This window comes from Mesoplodon densirostris, chromosome 14 (assembly GCF_025265405.1).
Source record: "Mesoplodon densirostris isolate mMesDen1 chromosome 14, mMesDen1 primary haplotype, whole genome shotgun sequence".
In the NCBI taxonomy this organism is placed as follows: domain Eukaryota; kingdom Metazoa; phylum Chordata; class Mammalia; order Artiodactyla; family Ziphiidae; genus Mesoplodon; species Mesoplodon densirostris.
The window spans coordinates 74,837,436-74,863,230 of NC_082674.1; the positions used below are offsets into that span (position 1 = coordinate 74,837,436).

A 25,795-nucleotide genomic window follows, 5' to 3' on the forward strand; every position below is an offset into this window, starting at 1 on the left:
AGAAATAAAATCAAAAGAAATGAAGGAAACAATAGCAAAGATCAATAAAACTAAAAGATGGGGCTTCCGTGGTGGCGCAGTGGTTGAGAGTCTGCCTGCCGATGCAGGGGACACAGGTTAGAGCCCCGGTCCGGAAAGATCCCACATGCCACGGAGCAGCTGGGCCCGTGAGCCATGGCCGCTGAGCCTGCGCGTCTGGAGCCTGTGCTCCACAACGGGAGAGGCCACAACAATGAGAGGCCCACATACCGCAAAACAAACAAACAAACAAAACTAAAAGATGGTTCTTTGAGAAGATAAACAAAATTGATAAACCATTAACCAGGCTCATCAAGAAAAAAAGGGAAAAGACAATAGAATTAGAAATGAAAAGACTCAATAGAATTAGAAATGAAAAAGAAGTAACAACTGACACTGCAGAAATACAAAGGATAGTGAGAGATTACTACAAGCAACTATATGCCAATAAAATGGACAACCTGGAAGAAATGGACAAATTCTTAGAAAAGCCCAACCTTCTGAGACTGAACCAGGAAGAAATAGAAAATACAGACAGACCAATCACAAGCACTGAAATTGAAACAGTGACTAAAAATCTTCCAACAAATAAAAGCCCAAGACCAGATGGCTTCAAGGGGAATTCTATCAAACATTTAGAGAAGAGCTAACACCTATTCTTCTCAAGCTCTTCCAAAATATAGCAGAGGGAGGAACACTCCCAGACTCATTCTGTGAGGCCACCATCACCCTGATACCTAAACCAGACAGAGATGTCACAGAAAAAAGAAAATTACAGGCCAGTATCACTGATGAACATAGATGAAAATATCCACAACAGAATACAGGTAAACAGAATCCAGCAACACGTTAAAAGGATTATACACGATGATCAAGTGGAGTTTACCCCAGGAATGCAAGGATTCTTCCATGTATGCAAATCAATCAGTGTGATACACCATATTAACAAATAGAAAGAGAAAAACCATATGATCATCTCAATAGATGCAGAAAAAGCTTCCAACAAAATTCAACACCCATTTATGAAAAAAACCTTCCAGAAAGTAGGCATAGAGGGAACTTTCCTCAACATAATAAAGGCCATATATGACAAACCCACAGCCAACATCATTCTCAATGGTGAAAAACTGAAACCATTTCCACTAAGATCAGGACCAAGACAAGGTTGCCCATTATCACCACTGTTATTCAACGTAGTCTTGGAAGTTTTAGCCACCACAGTCAGAGAAGAAAAAGAAATAAAAGGAATCCAAATTGGAAAAGAAGAAGTAAAACTGTCACTGTTTGCAAATGACATGATAGTATGCATAGAGAATCCTAAAGATGCTACCAGAAAACTACTAGAGCTAATCAATGAATTTGATAAAGTAGCAGGATATAAAATTAACGCACAGAAATCTCTGGCATTCCTATACACTCATGATGAAAAATCTGAAAGAGAAATGAAGGAAACACTCCCATTTACCATGGCAACAAAAAGAATAAAATACCTAGGAATAAGTTGACCTAGGGAGACAAAAGACCTGTATGCAGAAAACTATAAGACACTGATGAAAGAAATCGAAGATGATACAAACAGATGGAGAGATATACCATGTTCCTGGATTGGAAGAATCAACATTCTGAAAATGACTATACTACCCAAAGCAATCTACAGATTCAATGCAATCCCTATCAAACTACCAATGGCATTTTTCACAGAACTAGAACAAAAAATTTCACAATTTGTATAGAAACACAAAAGACCCTGAATAGCCAAAGCAATCTTGAGAAAGAAACACGGAGCTGGAGGAATCAGGCTCCCTGACTTCAGGCTATACTACAGAGCTACAGTAATCAAGACAGTATGGTACAGGTACAAAAACAGAAAGATAGATCAATGGAACAGGATAGAAAGCCCAGAGATAAACCCACGCACATATGGTCACCTTATCTTTGATAAAGGATGCAACAGTATACAGTGGAGAAAAGACAGTCTCTTCAGTAAGTGGTGCTGGGAAAACTGGACAGCTACATGAAAAATTAGAACACTCCCTAACACCATACACAAAAATAAACTCAAAATGGATTAAAGACCTAAATGGAAGGCCAGACACCATCAAACTCTTAGAGGAAAACATAGGCAGAACACTCTATGACATAAATCACAGCAAGATCCTTTTTGACCCACTCCTAGGGAAATGGAAATAAAAACAAAATAAGCAAATGGGACCTAATGAAGCTTAAAAGCTTTTGCACAGCAAAGGAAACCATAAACAAGACCAAATGACAACCCTCAGAATGGGAGAAAATATTTGCAAACGAAGCAACTGACAAAGGATTAATCTCCAGAATATACAAGCAGCTCATGCAGCTCAATATCAAAAAACAAACAGCCCAATCCAAAAATGGGCAGAAGACCTAAATAGACATTTCTCCAAAGAAGATATATAGTTTGCCAATAAACACACGAAAGGATGCTCAAGATCACTAATTATTAGAGAAATGCAAATCAAAACTACAATGAGGTATCACCTCACACCAGTCAGAATGGCCATCATCAAAAAATCTACAAAGAGTAAATGCTGAAGAGGGTGTGGAGAAAAGGGAACCCTCTTTCACTGTTGGTGGGAATGTAAATTGATACAGCCACTATGGAGAACAGTATGGAGCTTACTCAAAAAACTAAAAATAGAACTACCATACGACCCAGCAATCCCACTACTGGGCCTATACCCTGAGAAAACCATAATTCAAAAAGAATCATGTACCACAATGTTCACTGCAGCACTATTTACAATACTAGGACGTGGAAGCAACCTAAGTGTCCACTGACAGATGAATGGATAAAGAAGATGTGGCACATATATACAATGGAATATTACTCAGCCATAAAAAGAAAAGAAATTGAGTTATTTGTAGTGAGGTGGGTGGACCTAGAGTCTGTCATACAGAGTGAAGTATGTCAGAAAGATAAAAACAAATACCGTATGCTAACACATGTATATGGAATCTAAAAAAAAATGGTTCTGAAGAACCTATGGGCAGGAGAGGAATAAAGACGCAGATGTAGAGAATGGACTTGAGGACATGGGGAGGGGAAGGGGTAAGCTGGGGTGAAGTGAGAGAGTGGCATGGACTTATATACACTACCAAATGTAAAATAGATAGCTAGTGGGAAGCAGCCACATAGCACAGGGAGATCATCTCTGTGCTTTGTGACCACTTAGAGAGGTGGGATAGGGAGGGTGGGGGGGAGACGCAAGAGGGAGGAGATATGGGGATATACGTACATGTATAGCTGATGCACTTTGTTATAAAGCAGAAACTGACACACCATTGTAAAGCAATTATACTCCAATAAAGGTGTTAAGGAAAAAAAAAAAAGATAATCTCAATGTGTATATAGTCGAAGAAAAGTTAAAAGCCAGTCTGTGTTTTCCAGTATCAGGAGATAGAATTAAACAGTAAAATAATCTATACCTATCAAAATCTACATTTAGGTACTCTAGATTTAGCTTTAAAAGAGATAGCCAAAATCTATGCTACCTTAAGTTTTTTTTTTTTTCTTATTCTTCTTCTTGCTTTTCATTTTTATTCCCTACAGTAAGATACTGACTCCAGAAGCTCAAGAAGTGGAGAGGAGAGATGGAATTAACTCTTGGGAGAAGAAATAACCTTATTTCCCCTCCACTTAATTTTATGCCTATCATAAGAGCCTTTGGGGAAAAATGAAAAGAGTTTCTCATGTCCAAGAGAGCAAAACCTTTCTGTATGTTTATCCTAACTCTAATTGCCTTGTCATCTTTAGAATTCCTGGTCAGATCATATTTCTTTGAGAGTAAAACATTTCCTGTAAGTCACTTAAGTTGTTGATTATTTACCAGTATCATCTCTACATTAACTAACCAGTAGGAAATACAAAATAGAATAGTTATTATTTAAAAGGCTAAGTGTTACATAACTGTATTTTAACACATACACGCATACAAATAATACCCCTTACTAAGGTTTTGATTTTAAGATCACCTGGAAATCAAGAACAAGGGTAATAAAAGGAATGTGGTTGTGTGACAATTTGTTTTTCTATATATAACTCCTAATAATTGTGGTTTATAATTATCTGTTGACTATAATTGTCTAATTAATTATAATTAAAATTACATAATATTAAGACTGCAGTTTAGGCCTATTCATCTTCATGGCTATACTGCATATTGGCCATAAAATATGTAATGTATGGCTTGTGACAAAAAATACAGATTTTTTTAATACTCTATAATAGTCAAATTTTAATTACCATAGAATTGTGGAAATGGGTGCCTTATAGACATTGGTGAGCAAACAAAAAGTATTTTTTCCTTGATTCTGTAGAGCCTTTTGATTACCTTTTCAGGTAAACTGAAGATTAATTAGGATAAACTTTGTTTCAATCAGTGGCTAAAATGAAAATGTTTTTACCCATTTATTTTAGTATGCTTAATATAGTAAACAATCTCTTCACATAGGTTGAAAGTCATTAATAAATATTAATGATTATTTTTTAATTATATGTAGAGACCTGGACATATTTTGTTCTATTTCTGATATCCATACATGTTAATGGGAATTGAACAAATGTGATATAGCAGTAGCAATGATATAGCAGGACAGCCTTTCCTTATTGAGTGTTCTTGGCTCCCATGTCAAATATTAGATAACCATATATGCAGAGGTTTATTTCTAGGCTGTCTATTTGTTCCACTGGTCTACATGTTTTATTTTTATGCCAGAACCATACCGTTTTAATTTCTGTAGCTTTATAGTATGTTTCGAAAGCAGGAAGTTTGCTGCCTGCAGTTTTGTTGTTCTTATGATTGTTTTGTGTTTCTATACAAATTTTAGGTTTGTTTTATCTGTGTTAAAAATGCCACTGGGATTTTGATAAGATTGCATTGAACCTGTAGATGGGTTTGCTTAGTATGGATACTTTAAAAATATAATTCTTCTGAGCCGTGAATAAAGGATATCTTTCCATTTGTCTTCTTCAACTTCTTTTATCAGGGTCATAACAGTTTTCATTATACAGGATCTTTCTCCTCCTTGGATAAATTTATTACTAAGTATTTTATTGTTTTTGATGCTCTTGTGAGTAGAATTTTTTTTTTCAGATGTTTCATTGTTAGTGTGTAGCAACACAACTGGTTTCTGTGTGTTGATTTTATATCCTATAAGTTTACAGAATTTTTTGATTAGTTCCAACAGTTTTTTGGTTAACTCTTCAGGATTTTCTATATATAAGATCATATCACCTGCAAATAATGACAGCTTTTCCTTTCCACTTCTGATGCCTTTTATTTCTTTGTCTTGCCTTAATTGCTTTAACTTAGACCTTCCAGTACTATGTTGAATAAGAGTGGTGAGAGTGGGCACCCTTGTCTTGTTTCTGATTTTAAAGGAAAGCTTTCAGATTTTTATCATTGAGTGTGATGTTAGCTTTGTGTGTTTGTATATGGTCTTTATTATGTTGAGGTGTGCTCCATCTATACCCAATCAGTTGAGGGTTTTTATCATGAAAAGATGCTGTATTTTGTCAAATGCTTTTTTATTGTGTTGCTAAATTCACTTTGCTAATAGTTTTTGAGAACTTTTGCATCTGTATTCATCGGGGATATTGTTTATAGTTTTCTTGTAGTGTCCTTGTCTGGCTTTGGTATCAAGGTAATGCTGACCTCATAAAATGAGTTTGGAAGTGTTCCCTTCTCTTACTTTTTGGAAGAGTTTGAGAAAGACTGACATTAATTCTTCCTTAAGTATTTGATAGAACTCACAAGTGAAGCCATCTGGTCCTGGAGTTTTCTATTTTGGGAGGTTTTTGATTACTGAGTCAATCTCCTAACACATTATTGATCTATCGAGATTTTCTATTTCTTCCTGATTCAGTCTTGGTAGGTTGTGTGTTTCTAGGAATTAATCCATTTCTTCTAGGTTATCCAGCTTGTTGGCATAGAATTGCTCATACTGGTATTTTATGATCCTATGTATTTCTGTAGTATGTCTCCTCTTTCATTTCTGATTTTCTTGGAGTCTTCTTTTTTCTTGGTTAGTGTGGTTCTTGATCTGTCAATTTTGTTTATCTTTTTGAAAAACTGGCTCTTAGTTTTGTTGATTTTTTTTTCTATTGTTTTTCTGGCCTCTTACATTTTATTTCCTATTTCTGTCCTGCAAACTTTGGGCTTAATTTGTTCTTTTTCTAGTTCCTTGAGGTGTGAAGTTAGAATGTTTATTTGAGATCCTTCTGTTTTCTTAAAATATGCATTTATTACTATAAACTAAGTTTATCCTTTTCAGAATGCTTTTGCATCATTCCATAGATTTTGGTATGTTTTGTTTCCCTTTTCATTTGTTCAGTGTTATTTTTTTATTTCTCTTTTGATTTCTTCTTTGACCCATTGGTTGTTCAAGAGAATGTTGTTTAATTTCCACATAATTATAGATTTTCCAGCTTTCTTCTTGTTGATTTCTAGTTTAATACCAGTGTGGTCTGAAAAAAATACTTGATATGACGTCAAACTTATTCTTCTCTAAGAATTTGTGCACTTGAGAAGAATATGTATTTGCTGCTATAGGATGGAATGACCTATAAATGTCTGTTAGGTCCATTTGGTCTAATGTATGGTTCAAGTCCAGTGTTTCCTTGTTGATGTTCTGTCTGGATGATCTATCCATTGCTGAAAGTGGGATATCAAAGTCCCCTACTATTATTGTATTCTTGTCTATTTCCCCTTCAAACCTGTTGATATTTGTTAATATATTTAGGTTCTCCAATGTTAGTGCATATATATTTATAATTATTACATGTTCTTGATGAATTGACCTGTTTATTATAATGTAATGACCTTTTTGTCTCTTGTTACCATTTTTTACTTAAAGTCTGTTTTGTCTAATATAAGTATAGCTAACCCCATTTTCCTTTGGTTTCCACTTGCATTGAATTTCTTTTTTTTCTTCTTTATTTATTTATTTTTTTGGCTGTGTTGGGTCTTCATTGCCGTGCGCAGGCTTTCTCTAGTTTTGGTGAGCGGGAGCTGCTCTTTGTTGCCGTGCACGGGCTCCTCATTGCAGTGGTGACTTCTCTTGTTGCAGAGCATGGGCTCTAGGCACATGGGCTTCAATAGTTGTGGCATGTGGGCTCAGTAGTTGTGGCTTGCGAGCTCTAGAGCTTAGGCTCAGTAGTTGTGGCACACGGGCTTAGTTGCTCCACAGCATGTGGGATCTTCCTGGACCAGGGCTCAAACCCGTGTCCCCTGCATTGGCAGGCGGATTCTTAACCACTGTGCCAACAGGGAAGTCCTGAATTTCTTTTTCTATCCCCTCACTTTGAGCCCATGTGTTTCATTAAATCTGAAGTGAGTCTTGGAGGCAACATATAGTTGGGTCTTGTTTTTTTATCCATCCAGCCTCTCTGTGCCTTTGATTGGTGAATTCAGTCCATTTACATTACAGTAATTATTGACATGTAAGGACTTCCCAATGCCATCTCATTAATGGTTTTCTGTTTGTTTTATATTTCCATTGTTTCCTTTCCCCTCTGTTAACACCTGCCTTTGTAAATTGGTGATTTTCCACGGTGTTATATTCTGTTTCCCCTTTCTTTACCTTCTGGGAATCTACTCTAGGTTTTTGCTTTTTGGTACCATGAGGCTTACATAAAATAGCTTTAGATAAAATGGTCCATTTTACATTGATAGCAACTTAATTTTGATGTCATGCAAAAGTTTTACCCTTTTACTCCCTCCCTTTAATGTGTTTTGGTGTCATTATTTACCTCTTTTTATATTGTGTATTCCTTAACAAAATATACTCACTGTAATTATTTTTAATAATCTTCTCCTTAAACTTTATACTGTAGGTAAGTGCTTAACACACCATCCTATTACAGAACTAAGTTTTCTGTGTCTGATTGTACATTTACCTTTACTAGAGTGTTGTATACTTTTGTATGTTTTCATGTTGCTGATTAGCATCTTTTGATTTCAGCTTGAAGAAAAATCTTTTCAGCATTTCTTGCAAGGCAGGTGTAGGGGTGATGAAATCCCTCAGTTTTTGTTTGTCTGGGAAAGTATTTCTCCTTCATATCTGAAGTATAACTTTGCTGAATAGAGTATTTTTGGCTGGCAGGTTTTTTTCAACACTTTGATTTGTCATTCCACTGTCTCCTTGCTAGTAGGGTCTCTGCTGAGAAATTGCTGATTGCCTAATGTGTTTTCTTTGTAGGTTACAATCTTTTTTTCTCTGACTGCTTTTAGGATTCTCTCTTTATCTTTGATTTTTGACACATTCATTATAATACATCTTGGTGAAAGGCTTTCTGCTTTAGATAATAGGGTAATCTGTTAGCTTCGTGAACTTGGATGTCCAAGTCTCTCCCCAGGTTTGGGAAGTGCTCAGCTATTATTTCTTTTTTTTTTTTTTTTTTTTTTTTTTTTTTTGCTGTACGCGGGCCTCTCACTGCTGTGGCCTCTCCCGTTGCGGAGCACAGGCTCCGGACACACAGGCTCCGCGGCCATGGCTCGCGGGCCCAGCCGCTCCGCGGCACGTGGGATCCTCCGGGATTGGGGCACGAACCCGTGTCCCCTGCATCAGCAGGCGGACTCTCAACCACTGCGCCACCATGGAAGCCCTATTATTTCTTTAAATAAATTTTCTGCCCCCTTTCCCTTCTCTTCTGGAGCTCTGATTATTCTAATATTTTTTGATGGAACTCCATAGATCACATAGGCTTTCTTCACTCTTTTTCATTCTTTTTTCCTTTGTTCTGTGCTGTGTTATTTCAAAATTCCTGCCCTCTAGCTCACTTATTCTGTTTTCCATTTTATCTAACCTACTGCAGATGTTCTCCATTGCATTTTTCGTTTCATTCATTGAAATCTTTAGCTCTAGAATTTGTTTGGTTCTTTTTTGTGATTTCTTTCTCCTTGGTAAATATCTCATTTTGATCATGTATTTTTTTAAATTTACTTATTTTATTTATTTGTTTTTGGCTGTGTTGGGTCTTCATTGCTACGTGTGGGCTTTCTCTAGTTGCGGCGAGCAGGGGCTACTCTTCGTTGCCGTGCGCGGGCTTCTCATTGCGGTGGCTTCTCATTGCGGAGCATGGGCTCTAGGTGCGCAGGCTTCAGTAGTTGTGGCACGTGGGCTTATTAGTTGTGGCTCATGGGCTCTAGAGCACAGGCTCAGTAGTTGTGGTGCACAGGCTTAGTTGCTCCACGGCATGTGGGATCTTCCTAGACCAGGGCTTAAACCCATGTCCCCTGCATTGGCAGGTGGATTCTTAACCACTGTGCCACCACGGAAGCCTGATCATGTATGTTTTTGAGATTTTGTTGGATTATCTTTCTGAGTTTTCTTGTAGCTTGTTGAATTTCTTCAAAACAGCTATTTTGAATCTTTTATCACCTAGACCACAAAATTCTGTAACTTTGAGCTCAGTTGTTGAATTACTGTTCTTTTGGTGATGACATTTTTCTTTGATTTTTCACATTTCTTACAATTTTGTGTTGCTTTTACATTTGAAGTAGCAGTCACCTCCTTAAATCTTTACTAGTTGCCTTCAAATGGGGTGTACTGTTCATTGGTGCTGTTATGTGTCTAGGGTTTTTCAGAAGGTGGTGGTGCTATAGCTCAAGTTTGTGCTTTCTCCCTTGCCCACACATCCTGGTATGTTTTTCTGATTGCAGTCCATGTACTGGACTTGCTGTTGCTCCCTTGGGAGTGCACACAAGGAGCCGTCTGCAGAGTTAGCTCTTGGGGCATTGGGGGGCCCTGCAGACCTAGTGGGGAGATCCTCCAGTGAGATACTCCAGAGACTCCTGGATGAACTTCCTGCTGAAGTCCTGAGCACCGTCAGCAGGAACTGCCTACCTTTAATGCCCTTTGATGTTTTTATCTGCCTCTTTCCTGATCTCCTACCTCCCCCAATTATGGAAGTCCCACCTCAGTACTCTGGGTGCTAGTGGAGAGAAACAGGATTCCCAGCCACGTCCTGCACAGCTGGAGGAGCTGGGCACTCACTCGCTCAGGGTGCTCTCCTACCCCCCACCCCCTCACCCCCACCCGGGAGAGGTCACCATCCCGTGCAGTGTTGCCTTAGCATGGGTGGGGGAGTTGGCCCTGGGAAAATTCCTCTTACTATCTCCACTGCAACCAGACTTTTTTTTTCCCCCTCCAATGGCATGCTGGAATATCTCCTTGGGAAAGGTAGACTTCTGCAAATTATCTCTTGTCCTTCAGTATCTGCCCAGGTCAGCACTCTCCAGGTTTTTTCCCAGCTGCAGTGAGAGGGTTTGGGGCAGGTTCATTTGTCCCACGGCCGGTACAGAAGTCTGTCCGCCTGTTTCCAGATGCACAGGCGCGCAAGACAGCTCCCAGACCCTCAGGCGTATGGTGCTGGATTCCACAAGTCCCACAGAGGCACTTCTGTTTGTCGATGGATATCTAACCTGTTGTTTTAAAAGGAGGGCAAAAAGGAGGAATGTCTTACACCACCGTGATGCTGACGTCACTCCTCCAGTTTTAAATAAGATGGTCAGAGTAGGCTTCCTTCAGAGGGTGACACTTGAACAGACTTGACGGAGGTAAGGGAGAAGATGTAGGGAGGGAAATGGAATATGTGGAAGAAGAACATTCCAGACAGAGGGTTCAGGCAGTAAGATCTCCAGTGTGGAAACATGACTGGTGTGCAAAGAGGACAGTGTAGCTAGACCAGAGTGAGCAAGGGTGAGAGGAGAAGTAAAGGGGGGGGGTGGCAAGGGACAGACTGTGAAGGGTCTTAGAAGCTGTGATAAGGATTTGGGCTCTTAGCCTGATTGTAATGGGAGGCCAGCACAGATTTCGAGCAGAGGAATGAATGCATGATAGCTTATGTTTTCTAGGGATCACTGTTGATCAAAAATAGACTGAAGAAGGGTAAGGGGAGAATCGGGGACCCTAGTTACCTTGGCTGTTGCAGGACTTCAGGGCAGGATTACTCTGAGCAGAGTGAAGAAGTGAAGAAAGCTGCATTTGGGATATATTTTCAAGATAGGAATAGGATTTTCTGAAGTGGGATTGAGAGAAAGAGAATAGTCAAGATGGACTCCAGAGTTTTTGTCCTGAGCAACTAGGAAGACAGAGTTGCCATCAGCTGAGATGGAAAAAGCTGAGGGTGGAGTAGGTTTCGGGAGTGTGGTCGGTAGTTCAGTTTTGGACGTGTTAGATTCGGCATGTCTCCTAGACGTCCAGCTGGGGGTGCCAAGCAGGCAATGGAAGTCTGGTGTATGAGGGAAAGGACTAGACTCGAAATAGAAGTAAAGATGTGAATCCATGGACCCGGGTGAGATCACCAAGGGAGCAGAAGGCCAGGGACTCTGATCTATGGTACAAATATGTGAGACTTTGCTGCAGATAATTTAAAACTAAAGTTAGCACACCTTGTGTCGTCTTCATTACTTTTTCCTACTGTTTTCTTTTTTTTTTAAATCAAACTAAATTTATTTTATTTAGGAAGTTTGTTGTACCAGAGGGAACAAAAGGATGAATTGTAGCAAATCTGATGAATTCTTATGGGAAGATTACATTCCTGAGCCTGAGTTTATTGTTCTGTTTCATCACTGCTTTTGTTACATTGTTAATTGTCATTTGTAAGTAGATTTTACCTGTTATTAAAAAAAAAAAGAGAAAAGATTTGTTCTGTGTATCTCAGCATCTTCTTAAAGTATTCCAGTCTTTAAGTTATAAAAAGTTGATTGGATATTGGGAACTATCAAAGAGAACCTGTACTCGTATCCAGGCTCTTTTTTCTCCCAGGATATAATGCTTTTAACAGCTTTCAACAAATACTGAAATCTGTTTTCAAAGAAATCTTTGTACTAATGTATGTTTGTCCATGTAATAGACTGAAGACAGCCACATCTGGCATTCTCAAAGAAGCACATAACTACTAAATGTAATGCTGCAAATCAACTTATTTCTTTTAAAACTTCACTAAATAATTCCAAGGAGTACAACAAGCTTCCTTATCATATATGTGATTTGCAGATCTTTTCTTCTAGTCTGTAGCACGTCTTTTCATCCTCTTCATAAAATCTTTCAAAGAACAGAAGTTTTTAATTTCCACGAAGTCCAGCTTATCAAATTTTTCTTTTATGGGTTATGCTTTTGGACTTGTAGCTAAGAACTGTTTGCCTAAACTGCAGTCACAAAGATTTTCTCCAATTTTTATTCCAGAAGTTTAATAGTTTCAGATTTTACATTTAGGTCTGTGATCCTTTTTGAGTTAATGTTTGTTTATGGTGTGAGATTTTGTTTTGTTTTGCATATGTATATGCAGTCGTTACTGTACTGTTGGTTAAAAAGACTATCCTTTCTCATTGAAATACTGCTGCATTTTGTCAAAGTCAGTTGACATTGAATATGTGGGTCTGTTTTTTTGGACTTCCCATTAGTTTTCCTTTTTTAAAATGGTTTTGCTTTTCTTATTCCCTTTTCTTGACATCTGAATTTTAGAATCAGCTTGTCACTTTCTTTTTAAAAACCCCTTGCTAAGATTTTTTTAACATTTTTTTGAATTAATCTTAAACATATAGATAACTAAGTACAGATAATCTTGTATTCCTCACCCAGTTTCTACTAATGCTAACTTCTTATATTGTATAATCATAGTATAATTATCAAAACCAGGAAATTAACATTGGTAAAGTACTGTTAACTAAAAACTTATATGAATTTTAACAGTTTTCTATCAATGTACTTTTTCTGTTCTAGGATCTTATTTCACATTGTATTTAGTTTCTCCTTAGGCTGAAATTTTTATTGCAGTTACGGTGGATACATAAATCAATTGGGGGAGAATTAACATCTGAACAATATTATCTTCTGATCCATGAACACAGTACATCTCTCCATTTTTTTTAAGTCTTCTTTTATTACTTTAAGCAATGCTTTGTCATTTTCTGCTCACAGAACTTGCACATTATTAGATTTATATTTTTGTGTGTGCGTGTTATTGTAAATGATACTTTTTTAAAAATTAGAATTCCAGTGTTTATTGCTAAGATAGGGAAATACAATTGATTATTATATATTGACCTTGATTCCTGCAACTTCATTAAACTCTTATTAGCTCTTATGAGCATTTTTGAAGTTTATTTTTGGGAATTTTTATATAGGCAGCCATGTTGTCTGTGAATAAAAACAGACCTTTCTTCCTTTCTAATGTATATGCTTTCTATTTATTTTTCTTGTCTCATTGTACTGGCAAGTACTTCCAATACAATGTTGAATAGCCGTCATGAGAGAAGACATCCTTGCCTTGTTCCACATTGGGGGTGGGGGAGGGTAGCATTCAGTCATTGACCATTAAATCTGGTATCTCTAGGTCTTTTGTAGATGATCTTTATATGGTTGAGGAAGTTCTCTTCTATTGACCTAGTTTACTGAGATTTTTCATCATGAATGGATGCTGAATTTTGTCAAATTATTTTATGCACCTACTGAAAGGATTTTTCTTCTTTAGTATGTTGATAATATCGATTACATTGGTTTGATTTTTTAATGTTGAGCTAGAATTTCATTGTCATGATAAAAACCACTTGATCATGATGTGTTATCTTTTTTATATGTTGGCTGGATTCAGTTTGCCAATACTTTGTAAATGATTGCATGTCTACATTCATGAGGGATGTTGGCTTGTAGTTTTCTTTTCTTGTCAAATCTTTGTCTGGTCTTGGTATAAAGGTAATATTAGAGTCATGAAATGAAGTGGGAAGTGTTCTCTTCTGTATGCTGAAAGTTTATGTAGATAGGTGTTATTTAATGGTTGGTATAGAACTCTACCATTCTACCAGTGAAACCTTCTGGGCTTGGGCTTTTCCTTGTGGGAAGGTTTTTTGACTACAAATTAATTTTTTTTTAATGGTTGTAAGACTGTTCTGGCAATTTTGTTTCAAATGGGCTTTAGCAGATTGTTTCTCAAAGAATGTCTATTTCTTTTAGCTATTAAATTTATGGGCATAGAGTTGTTTGTAATATTCCTTTATCATCCTTTGTATGTGTAAAGGTTGTATTATGATGTCCACATTTCAGTTTCTTATATTTTCATCTTCCTCCTTTTTACTTTTGGTCATTTTGTGTAGGGTTTTATCAGTTTTATGGACCGTTTTGGTTTTACTGATTTTTCACTATTTTTCCATTTTCTATTTCATTATTTTAAGCTCTTGTCTAATATTCTTCCTTTTCCTTATTTTGGGTTTAATTTACTCTTTTTCTAGTTTCTCAAGGTGGAAACATAGATTATTGATTTGAGACATTTCTTTTCAAGATAAGTGTGTAATACTGTAATTTTCCTTCCAAGTATTGATTTACAGCAGCATAGCCTAGGGAGATCAGCTCCATGCTTTGCGATGACCTAGAGAGGTGGGATAGGGAGGGTGGGAGGGAGGCTCAAGACGGAGGAGATATGGGTATATATGTATGCATATGGCTGATTCCTTTGTTGTACAGCAGAAACTAACACAGTATTGTGAAGCAATTAAACTCCAATAAAGATCAATTTAAAAAAAGAGTATTGCTTTAAATTTTGATATGTTGTGTTTTCATTTCCAATTGATTCAGAATAATTTATCATTTCCTTTGTGACTACTTATTTGACCAGTGGGTTATTTAGAAGTGTGTTGTTTACCAGTATCCTATTACTGATTTTTTGGCTCAAGTGTGACCTCCATCTAGCATCTATAGCTTCTAGGGATTCTAGGCACCAGAGTTCTGTAGCCCACACTCGGCATTTAGCAGTGTGTAAAAATTTTTAGCTGAATTCATTTTACTGTCTTGTACGTTAGCCTCATCTTCTTCCCATTCTCTGTCATGGGTGAGCCAGTACTCACATTCCATCTCTTCTCAAAGGTGCTTGTCTTTCCTTAAAATTAGGGCTAGTTGATACACAAACTGTGATGTGTTCAAGAAAAGTTACGATTTTGCAGATTATCCTTTTTGTTTTTGATAATGCAGGAGAAATTCCCAGCTTTCTACATCCAAAGGTAAAGACAGACATCTGAGTGCCATATATTTTAAGCTATAATTTGGGGAGCATTTTAGAGTTCTAGCCACAGAGGCAGAATGAGAGAAGTTAATGACTTTACATATTAAAATGCATTTTAAGGCTTCATTGCAGGCAGAACTGCATTTGCAGTCTCTCAAACTTCGTGAAGCAGCCCTTTTGTTTTGTTGTAATAAAATTTTAATTTGCTAACCACCAGTGACATTCTCAGTCTCTGCACAAGGTAACAGGAAGAAGTTCCTGCATGTATTATCACCACTCCCTTCTTTTTTAATGTAAGTTGCTGGCACATTTTGTGCCGTGTGTGAATGGACAACAGAGGTCAAGGGGTTGAGGCTGGGCTTATTTGTTTATTTGAATAGTACAAGTGGCTGCTCCATAGTAGAGTAGAACATCTGTATAAGAAGCTCAGCTTCAGCTCAGCTCCTCCTTGATCGTCTGATGTTGGAAGAGCCTGTAATTAGGTACTTCATTCCAGCCTAGTTATTGTTGAATGAACAGAATTCAAGGGAACCATCTGTTGTACAGGGTTTTAGAATCATGACTGACAAAGATGTGTGACGTCCAATATGAAGACATCTTTTTTTTCCCATTGCAAAATAGTTTGGCTAATTTAAAACTTAAACCTTTGGGAGGAAAAGGCTAGTTTATGCAAATGATCTAAGATGTTTTAGAAGACTTTAGCTGTCTTTTTGTTGTTGTTGTTGGCTGCGTTGGGGCTTAGTTGCAGCATGCAGGATCTTTCGTTGAGGCACACAGGCTCTTTGTTGCAGCACGTGGGCTTCTCTCTAGTTGTGGCACACAGGCTCTAGAGCACACAGGCCCAGTAGTTGCGGTACGCGGGCTTAGTTGCCCTGCAGCATGTGGGATCTTAGTTCCCCGACCAGGGATTGAACCCACATCCCCTGCATTGGCAGGAGGATTCTTAACCACTGGACCACAGGGACGTCCCAAGAACTTTAGCTATCTAATTGTGGTCACCATGATCTGATTTTTTGGTTACTAATTTAACTTTATTTATTGCTTTTCTTTTTCAGAAAATTCTTCCAGGAGGAAATACATCATTTGATGTAGTTTTTCTTGCAAGAGTAGTAGGAAATGTAGAAAATACTTTATTTATTAATACATCTAATCATGGGGTATTCACTTACCAGGTAAGAATCAGAATGAAAAATTTATTTATAAAATACAGTTATCATCTTCAACCTGTCATATGACAACCTTTTGGGAACTCTTTTCAAAAATTCAGGGGATAAGGGAAAGTGTAAGAGTTTAGATTCAGAGAATTTTTTTTAAGCTTTTAATTTTATATTATAGTTGATTAACAGTGTTGTAATAGTTTCAGGTGTACAGCAAAGTGGCTCAGTTATACATATACGTGTATCTATTCTCTTTCAAATTCTTTTCCCATTTAGGTTGTTACATAATACTGAGCATTTTTATACTTACAGCTGTGTTTGTGAATATCCCTGTTCACATCACACTGTGAACAAATGCTCTTAAAGCTACAGCTAAAGTGTTACTATAAGATTGGTTGGCAAAAGAACAGGTAAAAATATTTTCACAGTGACTAGATTTTTTTTTTTTTTTTTTTTTTTTTACTTTTTGCACGCTTACGAAGTGACAATAGTTTCAGGATCAAAACTTATGTGCCTGCTTTTCTTTGGTAATTGTTTAAAAATTTTGATAAACTTTTCTATGTGCACTCATTGTTTGGGTTATTAAAGAAAGTGAATGTTTTGTGAATCAAGATTTTTATATATCAAGATGACTAAGAATAATTACTTATTTGACACTGTGCTACACACTTTACATGCACTTCTGCCTGCATTACAGATACTGTTATTCTCACTTTTTTAGATGAGTAAGGTGAAGTTGAGAAAGGTTAAATAATTATGCTACTAGTAAGTTACTGAGCAGGGATTCAAACCCATGTCTTTATAACTACAAAGACCATCCTCTTAAGCACTGATCTGTATTGCCCATGGAACTCAATTGTTTAAATCCTTACTTGGCTAGTGTCTTACTTTAGAGTTTTTATGCCTTTGTTTTTGAACATTTCTTCTCCACTACCCAGGACACTTCATGTATTTTGGAAATTAGTGTCAGAGTAAACATTCCATTTTAGTCAAGAATCATATCTTATGCTTATTTATGGTGAACAAGTCTTTACTGGTCGTTTGGTAGGCAGTATATACTTTTGAAGCCAGTACAGATGAATAACTTTGACATGCTGTACAGAACACTTGGCATACACTTGTTGAGTAAATGAAAAGACCACCATGAGAATAGGAAGGCCTGTGCCCTACAGTGGTGCCCCCAACTGACCTAGGTGTTTGTGACCCACGGGTGACCTGAGGGTCAGGATCAGGTGGTTCTCACGGTGAGCCTCAGTGCCAGGTGTCTTCACCTCTTCGCATCTAGTCTTTCACCATGTCTTTCTCTTAAATGTACCTCGAGTCTGTCTCCCTCTCTCCTCTTCACCCCCATTGCTCCCTCCCAGGCCATCCCCACCTCTCCCTGGACGACGACACAGGAGCCTCCTGACTGCCCTTCCTCTCCTCCACAGCCCCTCCTACAGTGCATTGTTCACTCTGTAGCCAGAGTGATCTTCTCTGAGCATAAATCAGATCCAGTCAGCTCCTCACGTAGATCCTTATGTTTTCCCATTGCTCTCAGAGCAAAGTGAAAGATTCTGACCAAGGCCAACAAGGCTCTAAGGATCTGACTCCCGTGTAGCTCTCCCACCTCATCCCATTTGACCATGGTTCTCATCTTATTCTTTGTCTTCAAACAAGCCACACCCTTTCCTGCCTCCTGCCCTTTGCCTGTGTACTTCCCCGTGCGGAATACACTTTCACTGTTGGCTTGTTCTCATCTATCAGGTGACGTCAGTTCACGTCATTTCCCCATCCACCCTCTCTTAAAGAATATTCCCACCCTCACTCCAACCAGTTACTCTGTATCACATTACCCATTTTTCTAAAACTTTTTATTGTTATCTAGGCTGTCCCTACTACTAGGATGTGCGTTTCATAAGAGCAGGCACATTATCTGTCTCGTTCACTGTCGAATTGTTCAGCAGTGCCTGTGGTTGTACCTAGCACGTCATAGGCACTTAATGAATATTTGTCATTTGAATGACTGGCTCACCCTGTTTGGTCAGCCCACATTCCTATGGAGGAATGACCTGGGACTGTGCTTGGTATTTAAGAGATTGTCTGGGCCCTACATCCATCTTCCGATGGTTGGAACAGGGAAATCTTTTAATTCCCTGTTTCCTCCTTTTGTCTATCTCATGACCTCGTGAAGGACTACTATCATTTTCATTTCTAATGTAGAAATCATTCCAAATGTATATATATGTGCATTTATATATATATATATAAAAGAATATATATATATTCTTGATGTATATCAAGAATTTTATGTATATCAAATAGGTAGCCAAACAAGTATAGAAACTACATATGTGTTCCTTTTAAAGGGAGTTAAGATTTTTTCCATAAGTTAACCTCACCCGTTTTCCCTAGATCAATCAGTTATAACTATAAAAATGTTATATAACTCTAAAAGCAACTAAAATTGCATTTTTTTTCCTCCTTGGAATCAGGTATTTGGTATTGGAGTTCCAAATCCATACCGATTGAGGCCGTTCCTTGGGGCCAGAGTCCCTGTGAATAGCAGTTTCTCACCTATAATAAACATACACAATCCTCACAGTGAGCCTTTACAGGTGAGTTTATGGTGGTGATTTTGAATGTGTTTAACTTTAGTGGAAATTAATGCTTAGCATGAAATCTCAGTTTGTTATAGTTTTCAGGACTATTTAAAGTAACGTGGTACTGAATAATAGTACTAAAGAGATATTCTTTTATTGCAGCTTGTAGTCTGAATTTGGGGTTATATCAGTCCAGTTATCGAATTTTTGGAACCATTTTTAAAATGACTATGGTTTCTCTGGTGTTAGTTTTAAGCACCTGTACATATAATTTAAGAAGAGTTTTCATCTATACAAGGCCACTGCTTTTCTTGCCTTCAGCTCCTTCTGGCCCAGTATAAATTTTTAAAACCACTATTCGTATTTATTTCTAATAATAATAAGTTTTTGGTGATGGCAGCCTGGAAATTAAAATCCAAGGAAAAGGTAATATAGAACCATTGATGAAAAGCCAACTTATTTTTTTATTTTAAAAAATCCAGCTCCATATCTTACCCGGTGTTTTTTGTTTTTTGTTTTTTTTTTTTTTTCTTTTTGCAGTACGCAGGCATCTCACTGTTGTGGCCTCTCCCGTTGCGGAGCACAGGCTCCGGACGCGCAGGCTCAACGGCCATGGCCCACGGGCCCAGCCGCTCCGCGGCACGTGGGATCCTCCCGGACCGGGGCACGAACCCGTGTCCCCTGCATCGGCAGGCGGACTCTCAACCACTGCGCCACCAGGGAAGCCCTTACCCGGTGTCTCAGTAGTAATTATTTTCACATTTGAAATCCCTCCTCACTCGTCCCTTGTCTCTAAGACAGTGGGCGTGACTGGCGTCGCTCCTTCAAATATTTCCTAAAATTAAAATCCCCACCCTATGCCCCCAGTGACTTCCAGCCGTGTGATATTTGCTGCCACTGTAGCTTCTAGTTTTGTTGTCTGCGTTGGAAGGAGATGTGGATGCTTTCCAGAACAGTCCTTAATGTCCACACCCAGGGCCTGTAGAGTTCTTTAGGACCCCCATACTGCAGAACGTAGTGGTGGCTTGAAAATGGCAGGTGGAGGGAAAATACCATGCATTGTGGTAAGCCGCAGCGCTTTGGCAACCAAAATGGTTTTTGCCATCCTAGAACCCCCTGGTAGTAGGGCTCATAAACAGTGAAGGTGAAAACAAGAAAGAACAAGACAAGATATTCAGAGCTGGGATTATGAAATGCTTAGGAATTATATTCTAAAGTAGCAAGAAAGGTTTCACCCCCAAACTTGGCTGACACTGGGTGAGGATAGCTATGAATAAAAATACTCCACCCAAATTTTGATTACTTGTAGCTGGATATCTTGATCATAAAAGAGGAAAACACTCTTGTCTCCTGCTTTTACAAGTGAAAAGTATTTCCTCTCCATCATCAGTCTGTCGTTTATATCCTCTTGCTACTTTGGATAATGGTGAATTTTCCCCGGTCTGGCTAACTTTTATTACAGATCTATACAGAAACGTCATAAATTCTTGCTACTTTTTTTTTCTTGACTGTCTTCAGTCCAAGACATAAAAACTGTCCTCTCGTTCTCTCAGAGCCTGCCGCATGAGTTGCCACACTCTTCTGTAGCAGCAGTGTCACAAAGCACCCAGGGATGCACCCTCTCTGTGGTTGCCACACCACGGACTGAGGGTCTCGCTTCCTGCTTGGAAGGATGGAGGTTACAGACTCAGCAGATGTTGGCTAATCTACAGTTTAGTAGCCTTACAGTCTGTGCCTTTGCTCCTCAGCCTTTGGAGTCATCAAGCTATAATCTAGAAAAATTATCTCTGAATTCAATAGCGATTTTTTTCTTTTGTTCATCTAGTCTTTTTCAGTTATATAACATCTCAATTCCAGATTTACCACAATGAACTTTTCATCAGCGCACAGGAGAGCAAATGGGAAGCCAAAGTTAACCTCTTAGAAGCAGTAGATTTTTTATCTGGAGTGCTTTTTTTTTTTTAAAGGGAAAATCCAAGTCCCTACCTGATGGGCGCTTTTTTTTTTTTTTTTTTTTTTTTTTTTTTGTGGTACGCGGGCCTCTCACTGTTGTGGCCTCTCCCGTTGCGGAGCGCAGGCTCCGGATGTGCAGGCTCAGTGGCCATGGCTCACGGGCCCAGCCGCTCCGCGGCATGTGGGATCTTCCCAGACCGGGGCACGAACCCGTGTCCCCTGCATCGGCAGGCGGACTCTCAACCACTGCGCCACCAGGGAAGCCCTGGGCGCTTTTTTAATTGAGGTATAACTGACATATAACATTATATCAGTTGCAGGTATACAGCATAGTTTAACTATAGTCACTATCATGTCTGTCACATTCCTGTGACTTAATTGCCTTTATAACTGGAAGGTTGTGTGGAAGGCACTCTTAACCTGAGAGTCCTATAATATGTGTCATGAGTCTTGTCCTTAAATTTAAGATAGTATTGTAAAGCAAGAAATTACATCTGATTTGTTCATTATACAACACAAACACACAAGTATGTTCTCATTGAAAAAAGAATGTTAACAATTCAAACGTGTGTGAGGCAAAAATCCCTTTGAACTTGCTACCTTCCGGTCCACTGCTGTCCAGCAGAACTCTCTGTGCTGATGGAAAAGTTCAGTGTCTGCTCTGTCCAGTACAGTAGCCACCAGCCACAGGTGGCTGTTGAGCACTTGAACTTGTGGCTGGGGTGGCTGAAGAACTGAACATTCAGTTTTATTTTATTTCGATTAATTTCAATTTAAATAACCACGTGTAGCTGGTGACTGTTATATTAGCACAGCTCCAGCCCTGAACCCTTCCTCGGCGATACCCTTCATGTGATCTCCGTGTGTCCCATCAGGCCTTTTTCTGTGTGCTTGTGTGCAGATATGTGGGCACACAAAAGTTAACATTCTTCATGGGAATCTTTTTACATAAATTATATTTTGTACATATTGATGGCTTCCTTTTTTTCTCTAAACTTTATTAAATTAGGATAACGAGCACTGGACTAAAAATCAGGAGTGTGTTGTCCTAGTTTTAATGTAATCTGTCCTTTGATCTTATAGTTCAGCCTCTATCTGTCCTCATTTCCTTATTCCCTTTCCTGTTATCAGTACCTTTTAATCTTACGTTTCCAAACATTGTTAGGCTTGTCTCCTTAATACCTTGGAAGATTAAATGAACTAATACATGATGTTTTCTGGTCTTTAGAAAAAGTTCTGCAGTCACCCCCTCAGTTAAGGTGCTGTTACTGTTAACACAGTACTGTGGGGAACACTACTAAATTGGAAGGCAAGTGATAGTACTCAGAGAAAATCCTAGCTCATTAGTCTTTGCTAAATGCATCACTGTAATGACAACACACAAAAAAACAAAAACAAAAACCTTTAAGCATATGCTAAAGTATTGCTGTTTTTCCTGTTTTATCCTTTTTGTGTGTACTCCTAGAGGACTTTTGTGATAAAACAAGTAAAGGTTTTCTACCCATTCTCATACTTCACCCCAGATTTGCATTTAATTAAATATATTCTTTATTTTTAAGAGATAGGGTTACCTGCCTTTAAAGAAAAGTCTCCTGCCACATGACCCTTCTATTCCTTGGTATTTACCCAAGAGAAGGGAAAGCACGTGAAAACCCAAAGACTTATACAACGTGGTGTTCGTAACAGCATTGTGACCAAACATCTGTAGTGACCAAAAACTGGAAACACCCCAAATGTCCATCAACAAGTAAATGGGTCAAAAATTGTGGCATATCCATAAAATCAAAAAGAAATGAACTATTAGTACATAAAACAACATGGTGGATCTCAAGATAATTACACTGAATAAAAGTAGCCAGACACAAGAGTACATACTGTATGATTCCACTTATATAAAGCTCTAGACACTACAAACTAATCTAGAGTGGCCAAGAGCAGCTCAGTGGTTGCCTGGGGATGGGAGAGGGCAGAGGGCGACAGGTGGATTGCAAAGGTCATGAGGAAACTCTGGGAGGTAAAGGGTTTATTTAATATTGTAATTGTAGTGGTAGCTTCATGCCTGTATACATGTCAGAATTCATTAAGTTGTACACTTTAAAAATGTATAGCTTAGGGCTTCCCTGGTGGCGCAGTGGTTAAGAACTTGCCTGCTAATGCAGGGGACACAGGTTCGAGCCCTGGTCTGGGAAGATCCCACATGCTGTGGAGCAACTAAGCCCGTGCGCCACAACTACGGTGCTTGTGCTCTGGAGCCCGCAAGCCACAACTGCAGAGCCCACGTGCCGCAACTACTGAAGCCTGCGCACCTAGAGCCCGTGCTCTGCAACAAGAGAAGCCACCGCAATGAGAAGCCCGTGCACCACAAGGAAGAGTAGCCCCTGCTCGCTGCAACTAGAGAAAGCCTGTACGCAGCAACAAAGACCCAATACAGTCAAAGATAGATAGACAAATAAATAATTTTTTTAAAATGTATAGTTTATTGTACATGAATTATACCTCAGTAAACAGTTTTAAAAAATCATGAGTTGGGGGCTTCCCTGGTGGCGCAGTGGTTGAGAGTCCGCCTGCCGATGCAGGGGACACGGGTTCGTGCCCCGATCCCGGAAGATCCCACGTGCCGCGGAGCGGCTGGGCCCGCGAGCCATGGCCGCGGAGCCTGTGTGTCCGGAGCCTGTGCTCCGCAACGGGAGAGGCCACAGCAGTGAGAGGCCCGCGTACAGCAAAAAAAAAAAAAAAAAAAAAATCATGGGTTGGGACTTCTCTGGTGGTCCAGTGGTTAAGACTCTGCACTCCCAATGCAGAGGGCCCGAGTTTGATCCCTGGTCAGGGAACTAGATCCCGCATGCTGCAACAAAGATCCCACCTGCTGCAACTAAGACCCGGCATGGCCAAATAAATAAATAAATATTTAAAAGAAAAAATCATGGGTGTAGGTACAAGCCACAGAGATATATTAATAGTAGCTGTGATTTTGCTACAGAAGACTTCAGATATTTTCAAACTGCGCTGATATTGTTGCATATGCTGAAGAATGATGTGCTCTTCACTGTGTCACAATTACAGTAGTTATTAGATCTGCTGCTAGATCTTGTTATAAATGTGTGAATAAAGAAGCATTTGTGTTACTATAAGAACTGTAAAATTTGTATTTCTAAAATATGATACTTTCCATAAACTGTTTCCTTAGGAAAAAATAGAAATAAATGTCCTACGGTTGGATTTCCTAAAATCCGGTCTCTGAAACAGCTACACTATTTCCGAGTTCAGTATTTCAAAGTTACCTTGTTTTAATTAAATACACCACCATTGCTTACCCATATGAGCACTGCCTCCGGTGATGTGGCAGCACACTTATCCTACATTTATATCTGTAAACGTCTTTAATTTGTTTCTGATGAACAATTAGGGTGTCAAACGTTTCTGTAGGACAGCCAATCACTTGCATTGAAAACATGATTTTGACTTAACCATCATGTGCTCCTTTGTCACAGGTTGTAGAAATGTACTCTAGTGGAGGAGATCTTCACCTCGAACTTCCGACAGGTCAGCAGGGAGGCACCAGGAAACTGTGGGTGAGTGCTGACGTGTTCTTCTCCCTTGTGAGCTCACGTGAGACCAGTTATTCTCTTAAATACACCAGAAAATACTTAACTCCTCATCACCCGAAGAAATACGGGTGACTTCTCTGTAATTATTGTCTTAATATTAAATTTATATCAAACTAACACAACATTGTAAAGCAACTATACTCCAGTAAAAATTAATTTTAAAAGATAAATAAATTTATATCAAATATACTTGAAAATTGGAGAGACACAGAGAAATAGAATAGTAATTTTTGGAAAGAGCAGTGAACAAAAATTGGTGTCAGCTCTAACCCACTGTGTGGAAAGAAAGAGGTTTTAACTGTTCTTCCTCAGAATAATATTAGTAAAGTTGTCTCTGAATCTAATCATTTATAATATGCTTTACACTAATATTGAAGAAGAAGGAAAAAAAAAAACCGTGAGAAGGACCTGCTACATTTTTTAAGGTAAAGCATTGAACATGCATACTTACTATTGGAGGAGATGCCATTTGCAGAGGGAACATAGTCAGGCCCTCCTGATGACTTAGAAACTTTAAAGTTTTAGGCGGTCTATAGCCACGTTTAATGCTATTTAATATTTGACAGTACTCTGTGTCCATGGTTAGAGAACCACTTTTTCTTGGAGAATACTAGCAAATATTAACAGATTAATGAATACATAGTAACTACCTTATTTACAAAGGTTCCTGCCTTATTTTTTTTAAGGTTGCCTACCCAGCTTTAATCAAAGAAGGGAAAGTCATAGAAAATGCAGTTCTTGTACCGAGGTCACTAAAATCGCTGCTCATTCGTAATTGAAGACACACAGACCTGACCATTATGAATAGGTTCCGAACATCAAAGTTTCTTTGTTAATTGCTCTGTTAAACACACACAGCCTCTAGATTCTGTCATCTGACCAGTCTCAGCCAGGGAAGGGACATGGAGGGGATGTTTTTAGGATATTGACTTGAACATTTAGAAACCAATTTGTCAGTGACTAGGTTAACTTCTAAGATGTAGAAACACTCTAGCAGGTAGAAATATGTAATGGATGGTCTTTTTATATCCTTTCACAAAAATGATTTACCTTGAAATTATGATATTGTTTGAAAAGCCTTGGGGAGAAATAGTGTATAAAACAGTGCTTCATAGAATTAACTATAAGCAATTAAATTTGTATTACAATTCTAGATAGAAGAACTAAGAATTTACTATGAAATATAACCGGATTCTAATAAATAAACATTAAAAAATTCAGATTTCTAGTTAGTTAAGAACTGTAATGAAGGGTAGCAGACATGGCAGATTGTTTTAATACTCCTAGCAGCTACGAGAAAAGATATAGTGACTTACTCCTACAAATCTAGAGTGAGAAAAAGTCAATTGGCCTTGACCTCACCTCCCGCCCATTTCAGTATACATGAGAAAACCCCAGCTCCTAAAGATGGGGAAGTGGATGGTCTATCTCTAGTGGCCCCAG

At 38.5% G+C, this 25,795-nt stretch overlaps 1 protein-coding gene across 2 annotated transcripts in view; it reads left to right on the forward strand.

The window, feature by feature from the left end:
• TMEM131 (transmembrane protein 131) overlaps positions 1 to 25,795 on the forward strand; it is a 199,288-nt gene that overhangs the window by 93,544 nt on the left and 79,949 nt on the right. For both annotated transcript variants that reach the window (XM_060116828.1, XM_060116829.1), the window contains exons 6-8: positions 16,108 to 16,224; positions 18,684 to 18,806; positions 24,236 to 24,316. In XM_060116828.1, coding sequence (XP_059972811.1) covers positions 16,108 to 16,224; positions 18,684 to 18,806; positions 24,236 to 24,316 — 321 coding nt within the window. The remainder of the gene's footprint in view (positions 1 to 16,107; positions 16,225 to 18,683; positions 18,807 to 24,235; positions 24,317 to 25,795) is intronic.